At 39.1% G+C, this 26,845-nt stretch overlaps 1 protein-coding gene across 1 annotated transcript in view; it reads right to left on the bottom strand.

Moving 5' to 3' along the window:
• The window catches only part of ANO10 (anoctamin 10), a 148,763-nt gene that overhangs the window by 89,971 nt on the left and 31,947 nt on the right, over positions 1-26,845 (bottom strand). The window contains exons 10-11 of the mRNA XM_019724110.2: positions 21,284-21,475; positions 19,263-19,391 (exon numbers count right to left, since the gene is read on the bottom strand). Of these exons, the coding sequence (XP_019579669.2) occupies positions 19,263-19,391; positions 21,284-21,475 (321 nt within the window). The remainder of the gene's footprint in view (positions 1-19,262; positions 19,392-21,283; positions 21,476-26,845) is intronic.

The raw sequence follows: 26,845 nt of genomic DNA, 5'->3' as shown, positions 1-26,845 counted from the left end.
ATTTTACAGACCAGGAGTAGAGGTAAAAGAGGGTCAGTGATTTGTCCCAAGTCACAAAGTGTGGTTGGACCACAATGCCAGGAGGACAGGTGGTGAGGAAGAGTCAGATTGTGGACACATCTTGAATAAAGAAGATTTTTAGATTTGGGGTTGGAGGGCAATGAGTCAAGGATGACTCCCAGGGTTTTGGCCTTAGAAACTAGAAAGATAGAGTTGGCATTTATGGAAATGGGAAAGGTTTTATTTTCATTCTTCTTATAAACTGAACTTCATTAAAAATATTATATTTTACTTCTTTAAAATACCCTGATGGGCAACTTCCACTTCTGCCAAGATGGAATTACCCTCTCCCACCTGAAACAGCCTTCAAAACTGTATAAAACAACAGTTTTCAAGACACTGGACAACAGGCAATGAAGGCCCATAACCCCTGAGAGACAGGAAACAGGTGATATAAGGTCATTCCAGCTCTCTGCCTAGAGAAGTTTCCAGGCCGCGGTGCAGGTGGAGCCCAGCAGACTCTGAGTGGCGGTGGGAGTCGGGGGAGAACACGGCACCAACTGTCTGCAGGACAGAACACAGACAATGCTGCATGGAAACCGACAGCGTGGGCTGTCTGCAGACGGTGTCCCTCAGGTATCCAGCAGAGTGCCGACCAGCACACGCATGTGAGTAAATTACCTGAGGTCCAGGAAAGCAACATCTGAACGGCCTGGAGGGAACAGTGCTCGGTGCTCACAAAGGACTGAGAACTGTGTGTGTTCCAACGGCCAGACTCGAAAGCCTCACTCACAGGTCATCAGAGAGAGGACTCAGAGGATCTTGATCAGTATTGGGAAATAGAAGCAGATTAGTGTATGGTTCTGCCACTGTACATGAAGTGGTGTAATATCTCTTGGGGGTAGACTGTGATCAAATAAAGATGTGCTCTATTAACCTTAAAGTAACCACTAAAATGACAAAGTAGAGTTGTTGCTAATAATTCCAACAAAGGAGAAAAACTACGGAATACTCCTCCCCTCACCAAACACATACACACACACACACACACACACACACCTCTCTATAAGTCGAGACGGCAGAAAAGAGAACAGATAGCAAATGGGGAAAATAATAAATACATAGCAAGACAGCAGAATGAAATCTAACCATATCAATAACCAGATTAAACATAAATGCTATAACACTACAACTAAAAAGCAAAGATTATCAGATTTGATTTAAAAAAAAACCTAATCATAATGCTACCTAAAAGAAACACACTTGAACTATAAAGACACAAATAGGTTAAAAGTAAAATGTCTTCCAAAAGGATACCATAGTAACAGGACCACTTTACAAATATTAGACTGTAGAGGAAGAAACTGAGTCGGGAGAGTGGTGAGGCGCTCACTGGAACACCCGACAAGGCATGACAACAGCAGCCTGGTGCCAGGCGGGGATGAAAGAGGCAGCATTCTGGAGGCAGAATCAGCAGTGGGAGACAGAGAAATCGCCAAAGGAAAAGAAGAAAACTAAAACATCTTCTATGGTTTCAAAGTGAGTCACCGTGAAGATAACGATCCCATTTGTTGAGATATAAAATACAGAGAAAGAAGGACCCACAAAAGTGGGGTCCCAGGGAGGATGCTGTGCTCTCTTCCGAAAGGCTGAGATGGTGGTGCCTGTAGAACAGCCATGGGAGGTGTCCTCAGACAGCCCGAACGCCAGAGCCAGCAGATGGAGGCACAGATTTACGAGCTGGCCACACAGACAGGACAGCTATGCTACAAGAGCAGTCATCACGCTGTAATCACATTTCACGTAAGCCCAGGCCTCTGTAGGAATTAACCATCCAATACATCTTTTCTGTTTTTTTAATCCAATCTCTTCTAAAGAGTCAACATTTCACACAAAACAATTTTACTGAATGCGAAGATCCATAAATTCCATACGTATCTAAACATTTTCACCTAAACCTAAAGTTTCCTGCTTCTATATTGGTCCTACTTACTTGTGATTGGGTTAAGGAGCCCCCTTTCTGTCTATAGCAGAGCTTGGCAGACTCTCTGTGGTGAAGGACCAACTTTTTAAATTCCCAGTCCATTGTGCACCTGTACATGGTCCTACAGTGCTCGGACTGAACTGTGTCCCACCCAGATTCAGATGTTGAGCCCTCAGCCCCAGGGTGACTGGATTTGGAGACAGGGCTCACAAGGAGGTACTTAGGGTTAAATGAGGTCAGAAGACAGGGGTCCTGATCCGATAGGACTAGTGTCCTTATAAGGAGACACCAAAGAGCCCTCTCTCTCCCTTTCTCCACACGCATACAAAGAGGCCAGGCGAGCATACAGCAAGATGGCGCCCACCTGTGAGCCCAGGGAAGAGTCCTCAGAATGAAAGCTACCCTGCTGACACCTGAAGTTTGGACGTCTAGCCTCCAGAACTGTGAGAAACAAACTTCTGTTGGTTAAGCCACCCAGTCTATGGTATTTTATTATGCAGAGAGAGCAGACAAGCACCTACAGCATGTAAGCACATGTGGCTCACCATGCAAACTGAACAGTACTCTAACTGGCCTACACTTGTTCAACAAGATGAGCCCACTGGTCACATGCTTACATGTCACCGCAATGTCAAACTGCCTTAGAGGTCCCTGAATGTTTACCCTCCGTTTCTGTGCTTATCTCCCTGTGCACCTGTGGACTAACACTAGTCTGCAGACCACACGTCAGCCAGCACTGGATTATACAGCCTTTCTGTGATTGGTTTTTAAAAATGTAACATTTAGCTTATACACAGAACTTGAAATAAAGGCATGAATTTTAAACACATTAGAAACCAGATGTATTATGCTGTGGGGTGAGAGGAATTACCGAGAAGCTCGGGATTCTGTCATTTCATATCCAGGCGAGATCCCCCGAGACACTGCAGAATGCAGGTTCTTGAAAATGAACACCACCCTGCCTTGTTTATAACACCCCTTGAATTCTCCTTCTCTTTAGCGCTTCCATCCATCTCTGTAATCATATCCACAGAGCACGTTACAATTAGATTACAAACTCACAGTGGGAGTATTACTTCTTCAATTGACAATCCATACCCCATACTCACAAAACAGATGCCCTCAAGAAACTGACTCAGATGGATGAGCACAGGAACTCCTGTGAGCCTGTCACTGAGCGGAGGAGCCTCTGGCGCTGAAGTGGAGATGCCCAATTTTCTGACGGCCATTGCAGAGGTCTTTGGTGGAATCTAATGCACACAATGGGTTTTCATTCTGAACCATTACTGGTTTGTTGGTTTGGTTTTTCCTGTAAGTTAGTGTTCACTCATCATCACAAGCTTCGTATAGCTTCTGTATCACAAATGCGAACCACGTTTATCCTTTCAGCTCACATGGAAACAGGCCAGCGATCCGCAGAGATCATTATGGTCTCAGGGCAGCATCATACCTCGGCACACAGGTACGTTCACGAGATCACTGAATGGGTTGTTTTGCAAGCAGGATTGCTGTGAGGTAAACTTTGCTGGCTGAACTTTATTTCTTAATGTCCAAGGAAAAGGTAATTGAGTGTTATTACTCTCACTTCTTTCCAGTTCTTATAACTGTAGGACTCAATGAGGGAGAGCAAATACAGAACAGAATTTCAGAACTGCAAAGGCCCAGAAGAATAACCAAAGGCAACCTCCTCGTAACAGAGATGGCTGGCTGTTCATCTACATCATTTCCTTTTTCTTCTGGCCACACAGCTGGACAATACCGCCCAGCCTCCCACTAGCCATGTCGTCTCCTAATGGCCATGACTGATTCTCACAGGCAGCAGAATGTGAGTACAAGTGATTATACGCTCCTTCCAGGCTTGGAAGGAAGTACTGACATTATCTGCTTCAGGACTGGGGGTGGGGAGCGGGAGGATGGGGCTCTGCCTCATAAGGTCAGAGATTCTCTGGACACAGGAAGGGGGTTTAGATGCTCAATGGTCAAAGTGAATGACTCTTGTTCACAGCACCGTGTCCTCAGGCAAACCAGTTTGCAAAATTAACACTTTAAGCTAAATATGCCTGAAAAGGTTCTACAACAAAGTATCACACAAGCAAGGGCTGAGTCCCTTGAAGAAGCCACAAGGAGCTGAATACTATTACAGTGTAGGAAGGAGAGCAGTGGGAAGAGCTGTGTGATTCCATAAAGGGCCTGCAAAACTAAATATGGACTTGAATCCTGAAAGTGGTGGAGAGCCCACGAGGACTTATAAGGAGAGAAGCCCAGGAAGAAGGTAAAGGAACAGCCAAACGGGGAAGAAGAAAGTCAGGAGGTGAATCTCTCACAGCAGCCCAAGGATGAATCTCTAGAAGGAACTGAGTCATGAATCTCAAAACAAGGACTGTGTGGGGCCATGTTCTTTAATTATCCCATGATTCAAGCTGTTCTCCACACAGACACAGATACAATTTCAAGTTTCTGTAATGGTTGTGTCAGCAAAACCATTTTCTAACTAAGAGTACATTTTCTACCCAGTTTTGAAGACCTGAGTTCTTGGGGGGGAAAATCCAAAGAATAGTTTAAGAAGCAGTTTTGTCAGGCTTCTCAGTCAGTGCTCAGCACAAGGGATTGAAAGCCCCCAAATACTTGCTAGCTGACTGCCCCACGGCCAACCCCACGGTCAGAGGCCAGTGAACGTCCCTTCTCCTCCACCACAAAGCACTTTAACCACATTTGGTCAGGAGGAAGTCATGTAGAGGGAATGGAATTATTAAGTTGGGGAAAACGTTTTCTCTCTCTTCTCTTTCTCTTTCCCAGGTACTGAAATAATCCCACTAAGTGCTGGTGGCAGGAGAAGGGAGCGGATGCATTTAGAAAGAGCAGAGGCCCAGTTTCCACATTTGCTCCTTTCCATTGCAAACGTTTCTTCTTGTGTTTTCAATATCAAAGTGCCAGCAATTGATCGAGAATCTAATGGAGATTGGTCACGTCAAACGTCAGGTGTTCTGAGTGTCATCCCTTCCAGAAATCTAAAGGTCTGCTGCCACTCTCATGTGTCAACATCATCGCTCCACTTTGCATTTATTTGTTTTGTTTGTTCTACAACAGAATTTTCAAATGATAACATTCCTATTTTCAAATGACAACATTCAATATATTCTAGCACATTCACATAATACACTTAGAAAGGATTAAGTGTTTAAAAATGTCATCAAAATCCACGCACTTAGGGAAATAAAATCAATTGCGTGATGAAAATGATGACGCTTTTAAAACAGTGTCAACTTATCCCTTTAGTCAGGGAAGGGATATGACTAACATATGGGCTGTAAAATTATCTACCAATTTTGGATTCCCTTTCGGAATTAGCAACATACTAATTGTTCTGTTCAGTTACCAAATCTTTAAATAGCTTCATATTTTATTAATCTCTCTAATTAGCCATCATTTTGACAATTTCTTCTCTGGATTTAGAGATGTACTGTTTGTGATTATTTCCATCGTGCTGGAAGCATCTGTGCAGCACGGGGGCTCGCTGCCGGCCGGGTACAGGCGTAGCACACACGTCCACATGGTGCCACTAAATGATGAATTCACAAGTCAGGGAAGAAAACTGCTAAGAAGCACCATAGCTGGGAAACAACTTCAACAGACTGGAGTAATACAAGTATATATTAGAGAACATGCTGTATGATACAATTTATACAAAAATGTTAAAAGAGGCAAAGCGAAATGGCAACGGAAGTAAGGAAAGGAGTGACTTCTGGTTGGTGGTGACTGGGAAGCCAAGGAGGGGCTTCTGCTCAAATGTTCTGTGTCTGACGAGGATGGTCACTGCTTGAAGCTTTACTGAGCTGGGCACTCGTAACCAGTATCTATGTGTATGTTATATTATAATAAAAAGCTCTCTCAAATATTTTGAATACTTACTTAAATAGCCTATAAATATTATAGAATATAGCATCTATATTCTTATTCCAGCCCTACTTTAAGCAGTAACAGCAGAGGTCCCTTAATTTCTCAGGGTAGAAAATAATTTCTAACTTACTTTTTGACTTCAACAATAGTGGAAAAACATAGATACATGTGTATATATGTATATATACGGCATACCACAATGGATATAATACACACACACACACACACACACACACACACACACACACACACACCATGCTGCTCCTAATGGCTTGGGAAAACCTACAAAGCATTTAAGTCAAAGGCATACGGACTCATAAGCACAATTAATTTCTGGGAAATTTTTCAGAGTTTGTTCAATGCCTGTATATTTATAAAATTTCAATTTCAAAATGCCCCTTTCCAATTAAGCTATTAAAACATGCTCAGCATGCTCCTTATAGATGATATATTAGATATATTATGATATGCTCGATGTTATATATTACGTTAACAAAAAGAGACCTTGTAGTGAACTAGGTATAATATAAATTAGAATAACTACAGTGACTATTGCTAGACCAGGCAAATTATTCATTTCAAAATGAACAAAAAGATCACGGCAGATAACATCTATACAAAGTTACTATGAGAATAAAACAGTCTATGAGAATAAGATATTGAGAATCAAGGTATTTCAATTTTTGGTTCTGTTCTCCCCCAAAATAAAATATAAACAAACAAAAACCAAATAAAGAAAACATGAACCAGATGAAAATTATAACTCAATATTCAATCCTGAGCTAAATAATCTTAAATTTACAAATATGAAATAAAACCTCCAAATAAGAAATATAAAAACTCAGAACAGAAATATCAAACAAATGGGAAAATATGAAATGAGAGTGTCAACATTGTAAGGAATTAAGAAAAAGACAAAATCATCTTAGAAATAAAGATTAATTCACAAAGTGTCCAGGGGAATACATGGAAATGAAAATATAATATGGGACACCAAAGAAAGGCTTAAAAAAACAAGAGGACAATAATAAAGCAGAGATGTCAAAATGAATGAAAATGATTGATAGGCAAGAAGAACAAAGAACATCCAACATACATATAACTGAAACAAAACAAAACAATGGAACATAATCAATATTAAAAACTATTCAAGAAAATGTCCCAGAAATAAAAGAAGACCTGAAACTGTACTGAAAGGGCCCTCCATATCTCTGTGATCTGGACCAATCAACTCTGAGACATATGAAGTCTGACAATTAAGTTGGTGAATTCATCCTAGAAAAAGTGCTACAAGCCTCATTGCTGAATGTCACTATGGTCACCTTCGAGGTACTCCCCTTGCGAAGCTATGCACCAATTCCAGCACCTAGTCCACCCTTCAAAGCAATTTTGGAACTTTTTTTCTGGAATGGCCATCAGAGCTATCGTCATACTATCCTTGACATGCTGAATGTCATCAAAATATCTTCCTTTCAATATTTCCTTTATCTTTGGGTAAAGAAAGAAGTCACTGGGGACCAGATCAGATGAGTAGGGAGGGTGTTCCAATATTTGTTTACTGGCTAAAAACTCCCTGACAGACAGTGCCGTGTGAGCTGGTACATTGTCGTGATGCAAGAGCCATGAATTGCTGGCGAAAAGTTCAGGTCGTCTAACTCTTTCATGCAGCCTTTTCAGCACTTCCAAATAGTAAACTTGATTAACTGTTTGTCCAGTTGGTACAAATTCATAATGAATAATCCTTCTGATATCAAAAGGTTAGCAATATCATTGCAATAAGTTTGTGAACTTAACTGTCTGACCTTGTAGAGCAGTTGTAAATCTCTACGCACCAAATAACATAGCAACTACATTTATTAATCAGAAACCACAGTAGATGCTTTGTAACAGGAACACACTATTTAATGGGAGACTTTAACACCACTCTTAAACCAAGACAAGCGGACGAAAAGTAAGAATTTAGAAGACTTAAACAATATGTTTAATAGGGTAGAGCTTACATAGAAATAGATACAGATATTGACAACATTAAGTGCTTATAATAGAGAATATATCTTCTCAAGCACACATGAAACATTCAAAAACATGATCCTATGTTGTTAGGTCATGGAAAAAGTCTCAAACTTAAGTGTCATATATGTATCTACAAGGCAAAATTTGAATATCCTTTTAAGTAAAACCTAAATGTGCAATACTATTAATAAACTACAGGCAGAAACACACACACAAAAAGTCTATTATCCTGATTACACATATTCTAACTTTTGACTACAGCTGCATGCTGCTTAACTAATTAATATTCAACTATCTGTTTATTTAAAAATTATCAAATACAAACATTATGGTTTTTAATGACTTTGCTAACTGACATCAACCTTAATCCCTCATTCATTAGAACATTGGAATTCTCGATGACTTCCACTGTGCTGATTCCTATTGTCCTTCTACAAATCCTGCTGATTCTAGAAGCACATGAAGAATACATTGTACCTTTAAAAGGCTTAACAGCAGCAGCATATTACTTTCCACACAATTATCTGCATTTCTGTGTATGACTCACATTCTGAAAACAACAAAACATAAAACAGTTGACAATTTTTGTTTTTAAGCATGACCAGTGAATTCTCAAATGTCTGAGAACTACGGCTCACCTCATTAATTTCTTCCCATCAGCAAAACAACAATCAAGATGGGCAGCTCTTTTTATGTTGAAAAGGAGGTATGAGGGCTCAAAGAAAGAAAAGCCAAAGAAGCCTACTTCTCTTAACATGTTCCTTTTAGCAAATCTCTAAAAATCCAATTATGAAATCTTACTTGGAGCTTGAAAAGAGCCACTTGCTATATAAAATCAAATTTTAGATTAATTGGCACTAAGTTGTTTCATTCTTAATTAATGTTGGGGGAAAAGAATTACTTCTTTCATCTTGTAGACATAATCTGAGTCACAAACAAAAGATTTTCCAAAACATGTTTCTCAATAAATTTTTACACATTTTAAAATTCATTTTTTAATTTACATAGAGTAAAAAATAATCACTTGTCTGGGTGTACAGCTCTTTGAGATTTAACAAATGCACTGAGCTATGAAACCATCACCATAATCAGGATACAGAACAATTCCATCCCTCCAGAAAATGCCCTTGTGCTGTACCTTTGTAGTCAAATGCTCACCTTACTCCTAATCCCTGACAACCACCCTCAGTAAAATTTAATATCCACATTTAGACTGGATGCACCTTACAACAGTCTACGGGACAAGGCTAACAGCAAAGACCATGCAGTGAACTCCACCCATAGGCTCTCCTGAGCCCTCCAGAGGCTCTTATGTCTGCCCTAAACCCTTAGTGGAAGAATATCATTGACCTATCGGAGAGCTGCTCTTCCTCCTCGTGGTTCCTTCTCTACAACTGATCACCATAAAAGAATATTAATAAACTGTATTCTTTCTGTTCCAATCCCACTACCTTTTTGTTGTGAAATACTCCCTCAACCTGAGTTCCTTATGCACCAATGACTACATCGATCTAGACTTAATTATTAGCACAGATGGTGCCAATTAGTTTTTACGTGAAGTGTTGAAATGGAAAGGATAATGGAAGCACTACAACCTTCCTTGCACATGTAGAAATGGTCACAGCTGGAGCCACTGACAGCAGCTTGGGGATAATCAAACCTTTCCATTCTGCAGCTCGTCTTCCATCTTGTGCTCAAGCTGCCAGAGGAAAAACTTGATCCTCAGACTCAGAATAGGCCGAGCTTATAAAAAATACACACACACACACACACACACACACACACACAAAACATATGTGTATATGTGTGTAAAACATGGTGTTTATATTCCTTCAGTTGGAAGATAAGGGTTTTTAACTAAAACATGTGATAAGTTGCTTCCTAGAAAGTAATCAACACTCACAGTCTTCCTTTCCCTTCCTGTCATGCTTTTTAACATCTTTGGAAATAGTTTGTTTTTAGTAACATTTGTAACACAATGGGATTAGGAACACATTTTATTAATTAGGAAGAAATTATAGTGGTAATATCAACATCTAACATTTGTAAGCACCTTGGAGTCTACAAAATACTCACACAGTTTCTAATTTAATCCAGTCTTTGCAATATGGCACCTTGGGGGACTACAAAACAAACTAAAGCCCCTCTGAAGCTTTTAAACTACAGAATAAAGTGGGAGAGGGGAGAAGGAAAACAGAAGCAACAATAAAAGAATAATTATGATATATTACAATGACTAGAAAAAGTATGAACTGGTCAAATTGATATCACTTCACCAAATCCATAATATATCAAACCTTAATATATCAAGGTTTATGATGCTATTAATACAAATTTGATATTCAAGCCCAGCCCAATTTTTGTGTGTGTGCCCCTTTGAAGCTAAAATGAGGAATCATTAAAAAATGCACATTTTAATGTTTTATTTTAGCAAACACTAAAATGTACATTTATTTGCAAGTCTTTTAGTGTAGCGCCAAGGCCTTTCCTTTGAGTAGGATCCAGTGATGGAGATCCTCACGGTCTTCCCTGCATAAATAACACCCAAAAGACAAGGTCGATGATTCCCAGGTTTATTTTCTTTAAAGGAGAGTGAAAACTCAAAGACACTTGCAAAGCAATGTGAAAACAGAATCTGGAAGCTGTCCATATTTTTATGATTTTTCCTTAATCTTTTCTAATTGCCTCATCTTTACCCAATCTGATAGTGATTTGTCTTTATGGAGTCTTTCCAGAGGGTTTCACAGAAATGACGGCTCTCTGTTTCAGCACACACATTTCATCAGTTTTCATTCCATTTAATTAAATTATGCCAATTACAGTAACAAGAATACCACACATAAACATTTGGGAACAACATGCTTCTTGGTGAGCACTTAACTCCATGAGAGAATATCCTCCCCATGGCCCCCACCCACAGGATGGGAGAGCCCATGCCAGCCAGGTGGGGATGCAGAGAGCTGGGTCATGGGGCGGGGGGAGGGAGGTAAGAAAAGAGGCTTTCTACTGCACTGTGACTTACCGCTTAAAAGATTCTGTCAGTAAGCATTTCTAAAGCCAGGGCTATCGCTCAGGAAAGACTGTCCTTTATTATTCCCACACAATTAAGAGAACACAGAGCAATGTTTCATTTGGATAAAATGAAGAGGGGGACAGCCCAGAGAAAGACCATAAAATGACTGAGATTATCACAGGAATAGAGGAAACCAAAGAAAGAAAAAAGAAACACAGTTTAAGAACTCCATTCAAAGTACCCTAATCCAGAAGTCAAAACCTCTATTTACCCATCCAGGATCCCAACACACGTTCCAACATGGGAACAGGTGACCAGATGAATAGTTGGTTGTGGGATCCGTTCTAGGCATGTTTTTTAATTGATTTCTCAGAATTTAATCAGATTTTTCAATTAGATGAAGAGATTAGTGTGAGAACAGATATTTTTTCTGAAACAACAATAACAGTAACTAACAAATAATGAATATTTAATCTTGCCAAGCACTGTAGAAAGCATACAGTGTGCATTTTATTCACTTATCCTCATAAAAATGTAGGTACTAAACTCATTCAAAGACACGTACCTTGTCCAAAGAGGAGCCAGGATTTGAACCCAGAGCCCACGTTCTTAACCACTGTGCAATACCACCTAATTCAGTTCACTTTTTCTTATAAATAACATAATTTTAATATTTTACCCAAGGGATGTGTTAGTATACTTCCCAAAGGTACATCAAAGTCTTTAATTATAAGATTGAAGTTAATTCTTCAATAATTGCCCCTAACTGTAAGTTCACTGAAAAAACTATATGTGACTCATTCATTCATGAACAAACACTTAACAAGCAATTGCTTAATCACTTGACAACAAAGAGTTAAACTAACTTAAGGGACACTTCTCAGTCACTGAGTCTGTATTGTGTGCTTGTCCTCAGCTCACGCTCTCAGGAAGCTAAGTCTAGTGGAAGGAGCACGCGATTATATTCTCCAGTTTGGGTAAATGCTAATAGCAACGTGCAGGAAGGGCTCTGGGAGGCCCAGGGGCTGAAGGGGCAGCAGGGGAAGCGAAGGGGAAAAGGAGATTGTACAGAATCTGATATTCGCCAGAGGCATTTCTTCTGTAAGCCCCGGGGATTCACTGAAGGACTGTAGCAAGGGAGAAATGTGATCAGAATTTTGTTTTGGAATAAGCACTCCAGAAGTAGAGAGCATGAAAACCAGAACGCTAGTGAGGGTCTGCTGTAAACGTCTAGGAAGGAACCATGGAATGCATACTTGAAATAAGTAAATTATATGGTATGTGAATTAAATCTCAGTAAAGCTGTTGAAAGAAGTTCAGTCTAGATGAGAAATGGTGAGAGCCTGAACTCCAACCACGGCAATGGTAACAGGGAAGAGGAACTAAACAGGGATTCAGAAGTCAGAATCAGCAAGACGTGACGGGTGATGGATGGGTGCCACGGAGGGAGGGCTGGACTCAGCTGTGGGAACGAGACCAGGAAGAGAGAAGAAAAATGAGTCCTATCACAGAACGGAAGCAGGCACCTAAGCGAGGGTGATTAACCTACAAACAAGAAACGGTGACATACACAAAACCAATCCAGTGTTACTGTGGAGGACCAAGCCCACCAAACGCATCGGTGAGCAGATGGACGCTCACTGCGAGCGGATTAACTCATTAGCAATGGTGGTACTGTTACCACGTTTCCACCTCCTCCTCTGTGTCAGACCTAGTGCCCATGACTTCTTGTTACATTACCAGTGCCCTCGTGTTTATCTGAGGAAACGAAGATACACAGAGATTAAGAGGAAGAGCTGAGCTGTGAATTCTAACTCCTGAAGCTGACACCACAAGCTACTTCGATGCTGTACGCTGCCTTAACAAACCGTGATGATAAAGACGATAAAGATAATGGAAGCCTCATTCAGCCATTGCTGCCAGTTAGAACGGCAGCTCATATTCCCTGTGTCTCGACCGAGGGCCCAGCTCTGTGTTTGGCATTTCACGTGAACCATCTTGGCTACATCTTGCCTTGTAAGGGTGGTAACAAGACCTGCATTTTATTAAGTACCTGCTCAATGCTGGACACTTGTGATTAAGGTTGCACATGTGTCATTTTTACTCCTCAGAGCATCCCGGCCAAGGGAGCTGCACTGGCCTTAACCTGCCACCAAGGAAATAAACTTACAAGACAAGGTGACTGTCCCAGGGCCACTATGCACTAAAAGGCAGTGCGGGGATAGAATCTCCATAGTTTGAAATATCCATGTGTAGATATAAATATCGATGTAAATATAAATCAATTGAGAGACAGACAGAGCAAGCAGATGTGTGGCAAAATGTTCAAAACGGTGACTCTTAATAAAGGATATATAGGAATTATCTGTATTATGTTTGCAACTTTTAAGTCTGAACTAATTTTTTTTAAATAGAAAAATAAACTGTGTGAATCAAGGCATAAAAGAATCCTAAGGGCTCAGTCCATTCCCAGAAGACACCTTTAGTCATTACGAACAGATGAGAACCAATTCTGTTAATAAGCAGCTCTACAAAAAAAAAAAAAAAAAAAAAAAAAAAAAAAAAAATCACCTTACTATTAAAAAAAAAACTGCAATTAAGTGATATTTTTAAAATTACCAATTAAACATGCATGGTGCAGACTGCTTGCTGGTCACTAGGACCCAACAATTAGAAATGCCGTATAATTTCTGGGTGAGTAGTTCATTCATTTGCACCTCTTAGTAGAAAGAACAGAAAAAGAACTACTTTTAGTAGGTGAATTGTTAATATTCAATATGTTTGACTGGAACATATTGCCAAGTTTAGAATTTTAAAAAAATCATGAATGCATTTAATACTAAAGTGAAATATTATCAAATATTTGCTATTTAGAGGAATTTAGGACATTTCTATTTGGGGGGAATTGGAGATTTTGTGTAATTCAGCATTCAAAATAGTGATCCTTTGCTTGAAATTACACCAAAGAAGGGAACTAAATTTATCTAAAAAGTGAGGATGATGATTCTTATTTAAGAGAAATTATTTGGATACTGATTTAATCCTGTGGGCTGGACTTTATGACACTGACAATATTTGATTATTTTTAACCTAGAAAACATTTTCATATGGTTCCATCATATTGGTTCATACATTGGCAGCCTATTTTATTCTCTTGGTCGGTCTACAAGTGAACACACATAGAGAATACAGATGTTATGTTATAAAGTTGCATACCTGAAATTTACATAATTTTATTAACCAATGTTATTCCAATAAATTTATATTTAAAAAAGAGAAGTTTCGGAATATAATCAATAATGTTGTAAAGATTTTATAAGGTATCCGATGGACACTTGTCTTAGTAGGGAGAACAATTCATGGATGGGGTAGGTGCCTGACCAGTGCAGTGTACACCTGAAGCTGAAGCTGAACAATATTGAATGTCAACTGTAATTTAATATATACAGTCACAGGATGTGGAGTACAGCATAGGGAATAGAGTGAGTGGAACTGTAACAGCTCTATATGATATCAGAGGGGTAGTAGATTGGGGGGAGGGGTTATCACTTTGTGAGGGGTATAAATGTCTATTACATTTTTTGTACACCTGAAACTAATAATAATAAAAAAGTTTCATTAGTTTTTTTATTAGCTTCAGGTGTACAAAACAATGCACTAGTTAGACATTTCCCCCTCACAAAGTGATACTCCCCCCCCCCCCCCCGATTTATTGCCCCTCTTGACATGTATATTCGTTAGTTTTTAAAGGCAACACTAGATGGCAGTAAGTACACAAAAGTTGTATTAACATGACATTGAGTTACTGGCATATGCTAATGATTATTTTTGCCTTTTACTCAGTTTTGTGCTGCACTAAGTCAAGTTTTAAAAGAAAACCCTAAAAATAAAGAACCTAAATAAAAATTAAAGTTTCCTAGTTTCAAAAATGTGACCCAGAGAAGCTACTGAAATTACAAATTTATCCACAATTTAAATATAAGAATACTAACTCAACATCAACTTCATAAAACTGTTACCTTTTCCATCTTTTTTTGTTAAAAAATTCCAATCACATAAATGTATTTTAGATGTCACTTAATTTAGAGAAAGTAAAACTTTAAAATATCTTAAATTGTTTTTTACATCAAGATGTTCAAAATTTATACAAGAATTTACTTTAGATATATTTATGGCTTATTTATTGTGGCTTTTTTGAATTAGTGAAATTTCTACTTTTAGAGGGGCACACGAATGAATATAAGAAAGTACAATATGCTATTTATTTAATATGCTACCAGCAAAACATTTGTTAAACTCAAAAGACACTACCGTGTTTCCCTGAAAATAAGGCCTAGTCAGACCATTAGCTCTAATGCGTCTTTTGGAGCAAAAATTAATATAAGAACCGGTCTTATTTTAATATAATATAAGACCAGGTCTATAATATAATATAATATAATATAATATAATACAATACAATACAATACAATACAATACAATACAATACAATACAATACAATATAATATATACCGGGTCTTAAATTAATTTTTGCTCCAAAAGACACATTAGAGCTGATGGTCCGGCTAGGCCTTATTTTCAGGGAAACACAGTAAAACTTTATCTAAATTGCAGGAAAAAATAGGAATAAAATATAATTTCAAGATTTTACTCCCCTATTTAACAGGACATTGCAGATCAAAGAGAAAATTCTTATGAACAGAAACATGTTGATTTGATCCGTTGATGATTTTGATGCCTTTTCTGTAACAGTCCGAATTGAAATTTCAGTATGATTTTACAAACTTATACGGTAATAAACCAAAAACTTATATTTCCCAATTTATTTGTAAACTTTCTACTTTTTGGATTCATTACAAGAACAGATGGCATTCAGCACAGGTCTCAGAAACACTAGAATAAAATTAGCTAACTTACTAATTTTCTGATTACTTCTAACACTTTCTCTGAGCTTGACTTTGTTCTGACACACAAAATCCTCAGTTTAGAAACCAAAGCGAGGTCTTCTCAAATGCATGAAAGTCAGTCAAGTAAAAACAAATAAATCTTTAAATACATAAATGTATTAAGCTATATATGTATGTGGGTATGTGCACGTGTGTGTTAAATATGCACATCTTCTCAAGTACATTTAGAAGCAGAGTTCTTGAGGACAAAAATAAAATGACAGCTTTGTCTTTCTTTAGCACCAGATCCAGGATCATATACATAGCAGCTCTCAATATTGACGGAGCATAATTTAATTAAGGAATAAAATGGAGGAGCATTCGCCACTTTGTGTTCTCTAGGCAGAACTCAGAAAATGTTACAAATTAACAAACGTAGTGAAAATTAATACTGAATATGAATTTATCATAAAGGAATAATATCCATCTTTCCTTCTTAAATAAGAACAGCTGAAATGCCTTTTCTTTTTAATAGCTTGATTTATTAATTCAACTTTCATCTAAACACCGAACTGTATACCTACCAAGTTTTAGTCACTATTTTAGGGAGTAGCCTTGTTTACTGAGATAGAACAGGGGCCATGGCCCTGCTGTCACAAGACTGACAGAGCACAGGACAGAAAGACATTAAATAAATAAACCTACAAGTACAAGGCTTGTAAGTGAGATAAACGCTATGGAGGACACGAATAGAGGCTTCATGAGATCACCAGAAAGATCTAGCTGAGGTGGACGAATCAGAAAGGCCAGTGATATCTGAGCTGAACCTAATGAATAAGTGTGTTAGCCAGGCCCAAAGAGAGACTTCGTGTGTGCCAAGGTCCAAGCTGAAAAGATGAAAAAGGTTAATAAACAAGAAAGTGAGGCCTTCTGCTTCTGAGAAGAGTGGAGGTACTTTTCACTACTACTCCTGCTAAGCACAGCTAAAACCCATACACATTGTATACAAAATAAACACAAGAAGACTCTGAAAGGTAGAAAGAAGAAGGCAGACTGACTAGGGACTCCAGGACCTAAGGAACAACGTGGGAGTGAGTTCCCAGGGTTTCCTCTCTACCTCATGTATCCCAGATTAAGTGCTGAGGAAGCTGGCAACCCAGAAATGAAAATGAGCAGACAACAACAACAAACAAACAAAAGCCTGATCTCTCTCTCTCTCTCTCTCTCTCTCTCTCTCTCTCTCTCTCTCTCCAAAGGACAGAAAAAGGCGCATTCCAGCCAGATACAGAGCGTTAGTCAGGAACCACTCTACTACAGCCCAACACCACAGAAGTACTGTGGCTCCAACCCCACCCAGCCCAACAAGTTCCCAGAGACCCCTGCCGGCCTCTAACAAGGGGCCCGACCTCACCAGAAAAGGCCCAGCAGGAAGCCCAGTTTTCCATTCCCCTTGAGTGGTAACCAGCATACCCCGGCCCCCTGATCTTGTCAGTTGGAGACCACGTGCATAACTTGGATTTCCACCCCTATCTGGCAGTTCCAAGGTTCCCTTTCTGCTTCCCAGTGGGGCTGTGGCACAGGAAGTCTAGTGGAAAGCCAGAACTTTCACAGGCACCCAGCAGTCGGGAAGCCATCCCCTGTCATAGTGTCATGGAGACCAGGTGGGAAGCAGTAATGAGGGCTGTGCATCCTCCCAGCAGGACAGGTATCAGTGGAAGCCTAGAGGGGAGCCTGAACTCCCATCCTGTCCAGCTGTTACTAAGACCAACACCCCCACTCACCCCGGTGACAATGAAATTCAAGTGGGGAACCTGGATTTCTACTACCAATTGGAACTGGCAGGAACGAGGGGATGCACCCCACCCCTCATCCTCACACCAGAGTGAGTGGTGTCAGAAGAGGCCAAAAGAAGCAGTAGCCTAATCAATGGGAACACACAGGAAGACTGGGCCAGCCAGAAATCTAGAGACAGTGAGGGCAACATCAGCCAGCACGCAGGGCTGAACTCTCCAGCATTGCTCAGAAGCTGGCGGTGGACGCCACGCTCTAGCTTGTGACGGAGCTCTGCTGGGTTTGCAGGTAGGGATGGTTTTCAGGTTTTCTGTGTCTCTCAAGACTATTACACTCCGCTTGATCTGGTTCTAAATTTACCAGGAAATCTAATAACCAATTCCACTTGTACGTGAATACTGATTGTTACGGTCACTGGAAAAGGATTTCCTCCTGGTAGATTAACTACTTGGCATTCTGGTTGGTCCCTTGTGAGTCTCATTAGTTTTAAGTGTAAATCAGTCCCAAAGCCTAATTAGCTCTGGGTGTACTGGCAAAGAAGTTCCTCGATCTGCCAAGTTAAGGGCCATTCCCTACATCGAGAGGGTACACTGTGAGCCTGGCCAGCTGGCCATCCCCCGTCTAACCTAAGGTACCTCCATTTTGTTCTCTCACTTCCACAGGTAATACAGTAGGCTTGCAAATAGCCCTCCAAAATCCTGTCCAATTCACAAAATTCAAAACAGACCTACTTTTATCTGTCAAAGCCATTCTCTTTCCCCTCCTACTCACTGCTGTCTAAAATCATTCTCCAAAACGCGTATTCTACATCTAGCCCCCATCACGAACACAGATTCCTATCCAATGTTGTAAAATAGCAAATACAGCAAAGCAGGATATATTTCTTCAGCCACTCCTGGAAATGCACAAGTTCAGGATGGCATTTCTTCTGGTCAGCCCTACAACCGGAGGCCTCAGGTATGTGAATCACCACTCCCTCATCTGCTAAATTGTGCTATAACAATTTTGCACAACTGTTCTATTTTTAAGTATTTGAAAATAAAAGGTCACACTATTCCTGACAACTATAATCACTAGCAACAAAACACTTCCTGCAAATCCTTCCATTTGTGATTGGTAAGTGCTCAATCTGCATGATGTTACAGTAATCCGTATTCAGAAATGTGATAAAATGAAAACCTAAAAAGTACAGAGACAGCCAGCTGTTACTTTGTATGTGAAATTATGAGCCCTCCTATACATTGCAGTAGAGTTGGCGACTTTAGAGTGTTTCACAATGAATTCCATACCTGTTGCAAGTGAGACTTAAATCATTCTCAAAAAGCATTTCTCAGGATTTTTTTGCTTAAGAAAGAAGTGACAGATCCTTAGAATAGTCTTAAAAAAACACACACATATTAAATCTACAGAATTTGAGTTCAAGTAGGATTTACGTACTCAACACCAGACAGGCCAGCACAACGGGTGGAAAAGTCACTTCCCTGTTTTCAGCACAGTGACTAGTTTTCATACCTGAGCAATAACCTAGGATGCAGAGCCTCAATCCCCATGTCTCCCCAGTACCTGAACTGCTCTGCAACGACCGCCAGTCGTTGACAGCCAGGGACATCAATGCTTTAGAATAACAGAGGCATGTGATGTAGAAACTATTGAAAATAGATTTAAATGTTCACTTACCTCCACTGCTACCACAATCAAAATGAGGTCCGTTTTTGACTCTGGAAAGAGTGCATTCACTTGTGGCGACATTCCGATCAGAGCACAGTTAGTGACCACAGATATAACACTCATTGTTTCAAAAGCCAACTATAAGAGAGAAGAACGTGAAATGAAAAACTGCAATGACCAGCTTCCATATTTCCTCATCCTTTTTCATATCATCTAAACTCAAGGAAAAAGCCTTTCTTTAGTTCTAAGCATTCCTAGTACACTTAAAACTTCTCTACAATGCTACATTTTATTTAGCTTGAGAAAGCCATACTGTTAGAAGATATTTTAGATACCTTTGGCTTAAAAATCCCAAAGCAACATCTTCTACCTTTCTGAGCGGAGATCGTAGGGAACTGAATTTGGAATACATCCTAGAAGACTACGCTGCTGAAGTTACTCTACTCATATCTAAAGAGAAGCTGAAGTAGGGCCACCAGAGAAAATGTTTCACATAGAAAAATAATTAGGTACGATTTCAAATAGAATTTATTTTGTAAAATTGTCCTCTACTCTTGACAGATCTGGTACACCACATCTGGTTCAACTATATTTGAGGCACTAGTTAGAATAACTTTCTTTCTAGCAGCATTTACCCAATCACCCACAGAACTTCCGTTTTCAGATGTTTAATTACGATGTGTTTCAGCACGAACTTCTTAGGGTTTATCCTGTTTAGGGTTCACTTGGCTTCTTGAACCTGTTGTTTTGTAGTTCTCTTGCCAAATCTGAAAAGTTTGGCCCATTCAACTTCAAGTATTCTTTTGCCCCATCCCCATTCTTTCTCCTCTCCTCTGGGACTCAATAACAGGTGGGTTAGATTTTTTGTTGGGTCACAGGTCTCTGAGGCTATATTTACTTTCCCAGTCTATTGTCTCGCTGTTGTTCAGATCAGGTACTCTCTATAGTTCTATTGTCCAGTTCCTGAACTTTTCTCTGTCCCTTCCATTCTGCTATTGCACCCATCCACTGAGCTTTTTATTTCTGTTACTATACTTTCCACTTCTAAAATGTCCATTTGATTCTTCTTTATATCTTCTATTTCTTTGTTGAGTTTTCTAATTCTGTTTTTTTGTGTGTTTTTTTACCTGTTTTTATCACGGCTGCTTTAACATCTGTCTGCTATTTCTAACCTCTGTGTCATCTTGGTGGTGGTGTCTGCTGGTTGCCTTTTCTCAATCAGTTTGGTATCATCCTGGTTCTTGGTATGAGGAGTGATTTTTTTAGAGAAACCTAAGTATTTGGGGTGTTATAAGACTCTCGATTTTATTTAAACATTCCTTTTAGGTGGGTCCTCAGATACCACTCCAGCAGGGGGAAGGCAGTCTATCTTCTTACTACCAGATGGAGGTACAGACGTCCTGGTTCTCCATTTGGGCACCACTGACACGCAAGGTGAGGAGTGGGTCCTTATTATTGTTGGACGGTGGGGAGAGTTGTGACTTCCCGAGAGTTCTGACTCGCTGATACCGCCTTTGCTGAGAGAGGTACATGCTCCTCATTTGTGCTCCCCTGTGGCCTCCATTGTCCTGGGTGGTGGTGAAAGTCCTGACTCTTCACTAGGCTTCCTTGGAAACCACCTCCGCAGGGACTGAAAAAGGAACCTTATCACTGCCAGGTGGGAGTGAAAGTCCAACCTCCCCAGGTGACCTCCACTAATCTGCAGTGAGGAGGGCCTCCTTATCACGCAGTGAGGGAAGTCCCAGCTGGCAACTCTCCTAGAAAACTGTCCAACTTTTACATCTGAAAGGTGTCACAGAGATTATATTTTACCTCCCTCACCCCTACACTGAATTTGAAAAATAACAAAAACAAGGCCCAGAGAAGGTTAAGGACTCACTGAAGTCACACAGCTAGTTTGTGGCAGAGCAAGGATAAAATCCAGTTTTCCCAAATCTCTCCTTAGGGCATTTAAAAAACAACAACAAACAACCCACAATGCCTCATTGTGCATCTTCTTTTAAAGAATAATTTTTTTCTCAAATAATTACCTGCCATACACCAATACTGGCTGAAGGTTCTGAGAATGGACGTTTGAAGACTCTGCACATTTTTAAAGCATCTGAATTAACTTCGGTGAAGTTGTTTAACACAGCGAAGGCAGCTGCTAATGGGTAAACACAGGAGAAAAGGCTCACATAACCGAACTGCAGGAATAACTCCAAGTAATCATCGAAGGTACCCTGAAAATGTGAAACACAGGAAAACAAGCATTGTTTTAATATCATATAGCAATCGTGGTATCAGCCTCTAAACCAAAAAAATCTCAAAGAGTTTCTCCCAATTCCTTCTTCTCAAATAACAGAATTTATTTAAATTAAAAGGCAATTTTATATTGAAGTCCTTGAAATAAAGAATGAAAATATGATTTAGCTGTTTGTCTTATGCCAAATCATTGAACTATTACACTTTTTCCAAGGTAAACAACAGCAAAGCTAAAGAAATTTGCTCTTGACCAAGAAAAAGGAATGATGTAACATCATTGTTAGAAATCTTACATGATAGCCCCCTCACATCATGGGCACCCCAGTATCTCTGTCCCTAACCGTCCATTAAAACATTGATGGTGGTGATGCCAGTGAAATGGTAGAGTAAGGACCTCCAAAAGTTCATCCTTCCACAAAAGCAACAACAAAAAGGCAAAATTTGTCAGAATCAACTTTTTCAGTACTCCGGAAATTAACCAAAGGCTTGCAGCAATCCGAGCAGCATTTAGTTAAGAAAAACAACTCAATCTTGTAGCGTTTCAATTGACTCTACTCTTCCCTCCTGCTCCCCAGCATTGCAGCGGCCTTGAAAAATAACAACGAGCATTCCCACTACCTGGGAGAGCAGAATGGAGCTGCAGGACTTGAAAAGCCTGTTCCCAAAGGGAAGTCATTATCTGACCTGGCTAGTGGTACCCGTTTAGATTCCACTCAAAAGGCTTGTCTTTATTCAACCTCACTGAGTCTCTCTCAGCAAGAGCTAAAGGCTTCTCCCCAGGGATGTCAGCTGAATGTTTTAACATGAAGTCTGCCTGAGGTGATGGGTAGTAACTGGGGCAAACAATAGATTAGCCAGGGAGCTGAGGAAGAAAAGCTGAGGAATGAGATATCCATAGAAGTTTTAAAAAGCTCGAACATTTTTCTGGGAATTAAGATCCAGGCACATGCATAGGATCATGAATGAGCTTAGGAAAGACCTGAGGAGGCTCTAAGATCTCACCTCTGACTGACCTTGAGGATCTGTACAAGCAGAAGTGAATACTAAGGAAGACTTTTAAACTTCCAGGCTTAATGTTGAAGGCATGCCCTAACACAAAACAGAGACCTAACAGACGTCTCTAGAACACTCAACCCAACAGCAACAGAATACCCATTCTTCTCAAGTACACATGGAATAGTCTTCAGGATAGATGCTATGTTAGGCCATAAAACAATTCTCAACAAATTTAAAAGGCTCTCCAACCACAATGGAATGTAACTGGAAATCAGTAACAGACAGAAATTTGGGAAATCACATATTATGTGGAAACTGAGCAACATACTTAAAAAACAAAAATAAAAACAAAAAAAACAATGAGTCAAAAAAGAAGTCTCAAGAAAAATTAGAAAATACTTTTGAGATGAATGAAAACGAACATACAGCATACCAAAACTTATGGGAAGCTGTGAAAGCCGTGTTCAGAGGGAAATTCATGGCTGCAAATGCCTTTGTTTAAAAAAAAAAAGATATCAGGGCAATTGAATATTTTCACCGTAAGAAGCTAGAAAAAGAAGAGCAAACTAAAACCTAAAGTAAGCAGAGGAAATAAATAATAAAGATTAGAGTGGAATAAACAAAATAGAAAAACAACAGAGAACAATCGAACCAAAAGTTGGTTTTTTGAAAAGATCAACAAAATGGACAAATCATTACCTAGAGTATGCAAGAAAAAGAGAAGACTCAAATTACTAAAATCAGGAATGAAAGAGGGGACATTACTCCTGATCTTACAGGGAGTTGGTGGGGAAAGGGTGGGAGTGGTGGGGAGAATCATAAGGAAATACTATGAAAACTGTATGTCAAGAATAACATTAAACAACCTGATGAAATGGGTAAATTCTTAAAATGACACAAACTATTAAAAGTGACTCTAGAAGAAATAGAATATCTAAGCAGACCTTAACAAGTAAAAAGATTGAGTTAGTGATCAAAAACTTCCCATAAAGAAACTGGTGAATTCTATCAAACACTTCAAGAAGAATTAAATACCAATTCTTCACAAAGTCTTCTAAAAATAAGAAAAGGAAGAAACGCTTCCCAGCTAATTTATGAAAGAAAACTACAGAACAATAACTCCTGACTAGAAATGGAAAAATCAACAATAAAGTACTAGCAAGCTAGATCTAACAGCATGTTGAAAGGATTACACACTGTGCTCAAGTGGGATTTATCCCAGAATTGTGAGGTTGGTTCAACATATGAGTGTCAATCAATGTAACATACTACAGTAATAGAATAAACAACATATATAGACTTTTATATATCTTTATATATATATATAAATATATATAATCATCTCAACGGACACAGAAAAAAAACATCCACACCCTTTCATGATAAAAACACTCAGCAAATGAGTAATATAAGGGAATTTCCTTCACCTGATAAATCTACAAACACCTACAGCTAATATCATATTTAATGGGGAAAAACTGAAAGTTTCTCTCCAAGATCAGGAAAAGGACTAGGATGTCTGCTCTCAACTCTTCTATTCAACACTGCCCTCGAGGTTCTAGACAGTAAAATTAAGCAAGGAAAAGAAATAAGAGGCATCCAGAGCAGAAAAGAAGTAAAACTGTTTCTACTTGCAAAAGACATGATCTTACATACAAAAAACCCTAAAGAACCCACAAAAAATTTTTAGACCCAATAAACAACTTCAGTAAGATGTAAGAATACAAGATCGATATACAAAAATCAAAGGTATTTCTATACAGCATGAACAATCGAAAATGAAATTAAGAAAACAAATTCTACTTATAATACCTTCGAAAAGAATAAAACAGTAATAGGTTTAACAAACAGAGTGTAAGATTTGTACACTGAAAATTACAAATCACTGCTGAAATAAAGAAGATTTAAATAAACAGAAAGACATTCCATGTTCATGGATTAGAAGGCTTAATGTTGTTAAGATGGCAAGGCTCCCCAAAGTGATCAACATATTCAATGCAATCCTGATCAAAAATTCAGTGGTGAGCAGTTTCTAAACCACTCTTGAGTTGCATGTGCCCCTAGAACGTATTCCCTTATGGTGTGTGGCAGCATACAGACGTGGTTTTAAAATATGTCCAGTAATAGAGCATCAATTTACTTCTCTGAAGCGTGAAGTAATCAAGAATACAGAAAGTAAAAAATCTTAGCAATCAAGCCATTGTTACTACAATTTGGTCTAAAGAAATCCTCATAGCCTATGCTCAGCTTTCAAAATTGTGCTGTTTCAGCTCATGAAGTGTAAGGTTGAGCCTCTGCAGAGATGTGCAGACAATTTCTCTCAGATGTGCCACTGGGCAGGCCCCAGAAGTCAGGCCAAGGTCTTCCTGGCATTTCTAGCACACAACACCGGGGGATCACTTCTCCACACGGCAGTGTACTCCGCCTTCCATGTTTCCATCTCACAAGGGGATTCCGAGTGGTCCTATTTGCATGTTAACACTTTCTCAGTACTTTTACACTCTGAGCATGTTTGCGTCAGTCACTTTAGTATACCAGGGACATAATCTAACAACAAGAAAAGAATGAAGATTTAACAAAGTAAACAATCACATACTAAAATAAAAATCCATTAACGAAGACACACGCTACCCCATTAGCTGCAAGTTAGCTAAGACCAACTGACTAAGACAATTCTAAGAACCCACATACAAATTTTAAGAACAAAGCAGTTCTTAAGAATAACATGGTATTTTTGTGAAAATCGTAATTAATTTTACATATCCAATTTATGAAAGGGATGAAAACAAAGTTTTACATTCCAGGTGATCTATCCCACTTGCTCCTCACACCACCCCTGGAGAAATGCCTTGTCTCAGGGTTCACCATGCTGAGCGCGTTACTTTGGTGCAGATCTGAATGACTGACAAAGAAAGAAATACAAAGTGAAGTCAACAGGCAGCTCACAGACATTAGGGGCTGGGCTGTGCTTTTCCTGAGACTGTTCTTTATTCAGTAGTATATTGAGCGTCTGCGAAATGCCAGGCTCTGTGTTAGAAACAGAGCTTTGTGATGAATAACACAGATTCAACCCTCTGATTGAGAAAGGAAAACTATGAGTAAACGACACAAAAACCCTCAATAAAGGATTAGCACATTCACCAAAACAATGTATATTTACAAATACTGAACAAGTGGAGTCAATTATTTAAATGCAAACAGTGTTCCACTAGGAAATTTATTAATGTGAACGAAAATAATAAAGAAGATATTATGATAAACTTAATAGAAGCAAATAATGGCATGTGATAAAATTGAACACATTCACAATAAAAACTCTTAGCAAATAAGAAAGAGAAAAGAACATTTCTAAACTGATAAAAAGTTATCTACCAAAAAACATGGAACAAACATAACACTCAATGGTGAAAAGACAAAACAATCAGGAACAAAATAAAAATTCCTATTGTAACTACTTCTGTCCCAATTGTATTGAACATATTCACGAGCCGAATAGAAAACAAAAAGTATAAAGACTGAAGGGAAAAAAAAAATGCCATTGTTACTTAGCTAAAATAGCTGAAACAACTGTCTACATACAAAATCCAGTAAAATTACAAAAATATTGGAAATAATAGGAGAATTCAGCAAAGTTGCTGGGAAAAGGTACAAAAAATCAACAGCATTCCCAAATACCAGCAACTAACAACTATAAACCATTTTTAAAGAGCTGCCATTTATAGGGAACAGGACAGTCTCAAAGCATCAATCCACTGACAGCTTATTCATTCCACAGTGAAAAGAACCTCTGCCATCTGCCTGTCACCAGGTCAACCACGTGACAGAACAAGGCAGCTCCACACAAGGGACCACCTGACGTCAGCGCCTCCTGATGGAATGCAATGGAGGCGCACCTGCCAAATCGCTGAACTTGAATTTTGTGAGGAAACCACGCGATAAACTGGCTTCACAAAAGCCAATGCCGGGCAAAACAAAAAAGCCTGGGGAATTATTCCAGATTTGCAGTTTTCAAACTTTTTGGTCTCCGAAGCCCTAAACTCATACAAATTATTAAGACCAAAGACCTTTTGTTTATAGGAGTTATACCCAGTGATGTTTACCATAGTAAAAATGGAAACTCAGAGCTTTAAAAAATATTTCTCCCCAATTCATTTAAATCATAAAAACTTATTAACATGAATAAATATTGTTTGAAAAATAATGACACTTCCGAAGCAAAAAATGTTTAGTGTGGAGAGTGGCACTTGTTTACATGTTTGTGAAACGTCTTTAACGTCTAGTTACTAGAAGGCAGTATGTTGTTCCAGCTGGAATATCCACCATGAAATTTCAGTCTCACGCAGTGATGCCGC

The sequence above is a fragment of the Rhinolophus sinicus genome, linkage group LG10, assembly GCF_036562045.2.
Source record: "Rhinolophus sinicus isolate RSC01 linkage group LG10, ASM3656204v1, whole genome shotgun sequence".
In the NCBI taxonomy this organism is placed as follows: domain Eukaryota; kingdom Metazoa; phylum Chordata; class Mammalia; order Chiroptera; family Rhinolophidae; genus Rhinolophus; species Rhinolophus sinicus.
This window is presented reverse-complemented; position numbering and strand designations above follow the sequence as displayed.